Here is a 4,269-nt window from a genome sequence, read left to right as displayed (position 1 = left end):
CTATTTTTGTATTTTCATTTTTGTTGTTGTTTTTTCTAATCTATGGTTTTGTTTGTTTCAAGCTAAATCTTTACATTTGACATTCAAATATTATTACCTAAATTGTTCTAATTTTATTATCTTTAATCCCTTGAAGTGTGCTGAGTCGAGGTTGGGAAAAACTCCTTAACTTGAATTATACATTTCTTTAATCATGGTGAAGCACAATAGCAACTCTGCTTGAGATATAGCCTTAGTAAAACTTGTCTTTGGATCTCCTTAGAAGAAAAGACTCGTGATTTATTTCAAGAGCTTTTTCAGAGCCTCTTTCACATCCTTATTCCTCAAGCTATAGATCATGGGATTTAACATGGGGAAGACCACAGTGTAAAAGGTAGAAACTATTTTGTCCCTATCCATGGAATAGCTAGATCGGGGGCGAGAGTAGATGTAAAGAATAGAACCATAATATAAGGTGACAGAGAGTAAGTGTGAGGAGCAGGTTGAGAAGGCTTTGAGGCGACCCTGGGTGGAGCGGATCCTCAAGATTGTGGCAATGATGAAAAGGTAGGAGGCAAGTATGAACATAGTGGGGGTGATGACATTGGAGGCCAAGAAGAAATACAGTAGAGTCTGGTAGCCATCTTTTCTGCCACATGCCAGCTTCACCAGGGGAAGTAAATCACAGAAAAAGTCATCAATAACGTTGTCACCACAGAAGTTTAAGGCAAAAGTTCTTTTGGTGATGACAGAAGAGTTAATAAATCCACCAAGATATGAGGCTACTATTAAAAATGCACATAGCTTTATGGACATTGCTTGGGAATAAAGAAGTGGTTTTGAGATGGCCATATAACGGTCATATGCCATCGCAGCCAATAAGTAACACTCACTATATGCCAGGCCAGCAGAGAAGAAGAATTGAGCTACACAGCCAGCAAAGGAGATGCTTTTGTCCTCAGAAATGCAGGTCACTAGGATCTTTGGGGTGTACACAGAAGAATACCAGAAATCCAGGAATGATAGATTGCCAATAAAAAAATACATGGGTGTGTGGAGCCGAGAGTCGTTGCAAATCAACACCATGAGTGTGATATTTCCCACCACAGTCACGGAGTACACGCCGAGGAACACCACGAATAGGATCAACTGCATCATAGGGTCTGTTGTGAAGCCCACCAGGATAAACTCAGTCACAGTGTGATTGCCTCTCTCCATGTTTATAATCTCATCTAAAAGGAAAAGAATGGCTCAACTTTTATTGTTGTGCTGTGTAAATAGAAAACATGCTAAATAATGAACATCATATCATCTGTAAATTTAGAAATCTAAGATTCAACCAATTACTGTAAGTGTTCATTTTTTTCCAGTTTATAACAATCACTCACTTTACAACTATGTAATCAAATTCCAAATTTCTGAAGTCAGCTTATTATTTTTCCCCCTGTTAATTATTACTGTTCAACTAAAGGATGGACAGCCATAAAATTGATTTATTTTTTGTGTGCAGTGGTCCTCTTCATAATAGTGTGATTTCTTACATTAAAGTGTAACTTTTTGCATCTGAAATCCTAGACTTAGCATCTATTTTAAAGGTTCAGATATTTTTTGTTGTCATTGTTGTGCTTGCATATATTGGAAGACCATTATATATCATAATGGTATCTATTGTTGTTGTTAAGTGCCATCGAGTTTGTTCCAACCCATAGCAATCATAGGGTTTCTGAGGAGTAGCTGGTGAGCTTGAACCACTGACTTTGCAGTTCAAACTGACCTTGCAGTCCAGTGCATTAACTTACAATGCCACACCAGGACTCCATGGTGTCTTAGGTGTAAGAAAATAGAATATAAAAAGAAACAACAAAAATAACAGCAACACAGGTTTAGAGCACATGATAACATACAAACTTTTTAGAAAATATAGAGAAGGATGACATACAATAACAGGATGCTAAAGGACCCAGGATAATGGTATTTTGTACATGTTGTTGTTGTGTACTGCCAAGTAGGTTCTGATTCACAGTGACCCTGAATAGTATTTCTGAGAGTGACTATATGTTTGAACTGCCAACCTTGAGTTTACCAGTCTAGTGCTTATTCTACACAATCACACAATGGTTCTTAGGCTATAATACACACATACTTGTAATTGTTAAGTGCCATCCAGTTGGTTCTGACCCACAGCAACCCTCTACAGGTTTTTCTGAAGAGTAGCTGAGTATGCAGTTCAGGGCACTAACCCACAGCACCACACCAGGATTCCACACACATAATATAAAATAATAATTTAAAGAACCAACTTTAAATATAAGTAAAACTTATATTCGAGTACTAAAATTAAAACAAATAAATTATTATTTTGATATTTTGCAATTAATGATTTTCCTTAATGATGAGGATATATATATATATATATATATATATATATATAAGCACTGGGATGTGATCCACAAGGTCAGCAGTTGGAGTCCACATGCTGTTCAGTGGGATAAAGATGAGGCTTTCTGTTCCCATGAACACTTACAACCTTGGAAATCCTAGAGAGGGTCTCTGAGTCTGAATTGACCAGATATTGCTTACCAGCAACGTTTGTGTTTAAGACTGCCTATCCCACCTGATTCCATTTAATGAGAAAGAAATCTGCCTAGCCCCTTATTCACAATTCTCTGCTCATAGAACTAGAAATATTTTAATGCATTAGGTATACAAGAATATAAGTAGCAATTTACATCTATGAAGGGATTTCAAAAAGTTCCAAGAAAAATGAAATTAAATGATAATGAAAAATTTCCATGAATTTTTTAAGCCCTCTGGTATAATCCACTAAGGGAAAATTCAATTAACACTAACTTCTTACTAACCTAAGTCATTTTGTAGTTAAGTGAACATAAATCCCAGTGAATATGATTGTTGTGATTTGTACGCCCATCTGATTGGAACACTAGGAAAACACACAGCACATATTAGATTTCCAATATTGTTGTTGTTGATTTGCACTCATAGCTACCCTGTATAGGATTTCTAAGGAGAAGCTGGTGGGTTTGAACTGTCGACCTTGCGGTTCACAGTTCAATGCTGACTCTAGAGCACCACACCATGATTAAATTCTTTTTGAGTAAAATATATTAACAACAGAAGATTATTTCTATTAGACTTTTGCTCTGAGACTCCAATAAAGATGCCATTGTCAAGATCCAAGGAACTCAACTGACTAAAGCCAATGGTCAGCCTTCATAGACTGCAGTTAACACAGTGTATTACTCCTGCCTGCCAGAATACTTCTTTTTTTCCTTCTTGATTTCCAGGTACATGCTTGACTTCTTTCCCTTCTGCTTCTCTAGGTACTTGCTCTTGTTATTGCCCAGACAACACCAACTGAATTTTTAAGTACTCTGGGATCAACCTTTGGAGGTCTTCTCCATTCTATCCAAACCACTCCCTGATGATCCTATCTTGTCAGAAAACTATATATTTTCCAAATGACAATGAATCCTCTTATATCCATTGGCATCCTTAGTTTTGTTATCATCCAGTGGGGTAACTGGACTCCTTGTGTGATAATATAGGATAAGCACTGGGATGTGAACCTCAAGGTTCTCCTCAGAATCCCTGTACAGTGTTTCTGTGAGTCGGAATCAACTTGACAGCATTTAACAAGGACAAAGGGGGTAACTGGGTAACTGATGGTATAACTCTCTCCTGTACCCCGTCCTCATGGACCTTCTCAAGTACCAGACTATACAGACATTGTCCCCCATCTGACAGTGCCACTGGGTGCAGTCTGCAAAACTGAATTCTGAACAGTCCTCCCAAGCCCTCTTCTATCAGCCTGTCTCACTGCAGTAAATGGCATAATCTAAATTAGAGGGCATCATTTAATACCTTTTTTGATTTCTCTCCAATTTTCACACTGCGTCTGAATAATTAGCAAAAACCTCTCAGCTCTACCTTCAATGTATGTGTTTTTTCAGAACCTGAACAGCTTTTCTCAGCTCCAAGTTTTCAACCCTAGATTAAGCCATTATTTTCTCCTACTTTCATTATCAGAGTTCTGCTGTGATGCTGAAGGATAAGCACTGCACTGCTAATTGCAAGGTTGGTGCCTCAGATCCACAAACTCATCCTGGGAAACACTATAGAGAGTCATTTTCAGTCGGAACCAACTGGACTGCCCTTAACAACAACTACACTTGCCTCCTAATGCTCTTCCTGCTTCCATTCTTATCTCACTTGATTTTGTTATTGAACAGGGCAACCAGAATGGTTCTATTAAAATGTCAGTAAGATCAT

The 4,269-nt window shown here is 37.8% G+C and overlaps 1 protein-coding gene across 1 annotated transcript; it reads right to left on the bottom strand.

The window, feature by feature from the left end:
- Positions 1 to 279: 279 nt before the first annotated feature.
- On the bottom strand, positions 280 to 1,197 carry LOC102827611 (olfactory receptor 9G1-like). Its single transcript, XM_006875737.1, has one exon. It carries the CDS (start codon positions 1,195 to 1,197, stop codon positions 280 to 282), a length of 918 nt encoding a protein of 305 aa, XP_006875799.1.
- Positions 1,198 to 4,269: the final 3,072 nt, after the last annotated feature.

The sequence above is a fragment of the Chrysochloris asiatica genome, unplaced genomic scaffold, assembly GCF_000296735.1.
Source record: "Chrysochloris asiatica unplaced genomic scaffold, ChrAsi1.0 scaffold00339, whole genome shotgun sequence".
NCBI classification, from domain to species: Eukaryota; Metazoa; Chordata; class Mammalia; order Afrosoricida; family Chrysochloridae; genus Chrysochloris; species Chrysochloris asiatica.
This window is presented reverse-complemented; position numbering and strand designations above follow the sequence as displayed.

Coding starts and splice junctions, on each gene's coding strand:
- LOC102827611 (XM_006875737.1), bottom strand. CDS start 1,197: ATGGAGAGAGGCAATCACACTGTGACTGAGTTTATCCTGGTGGGCTTC.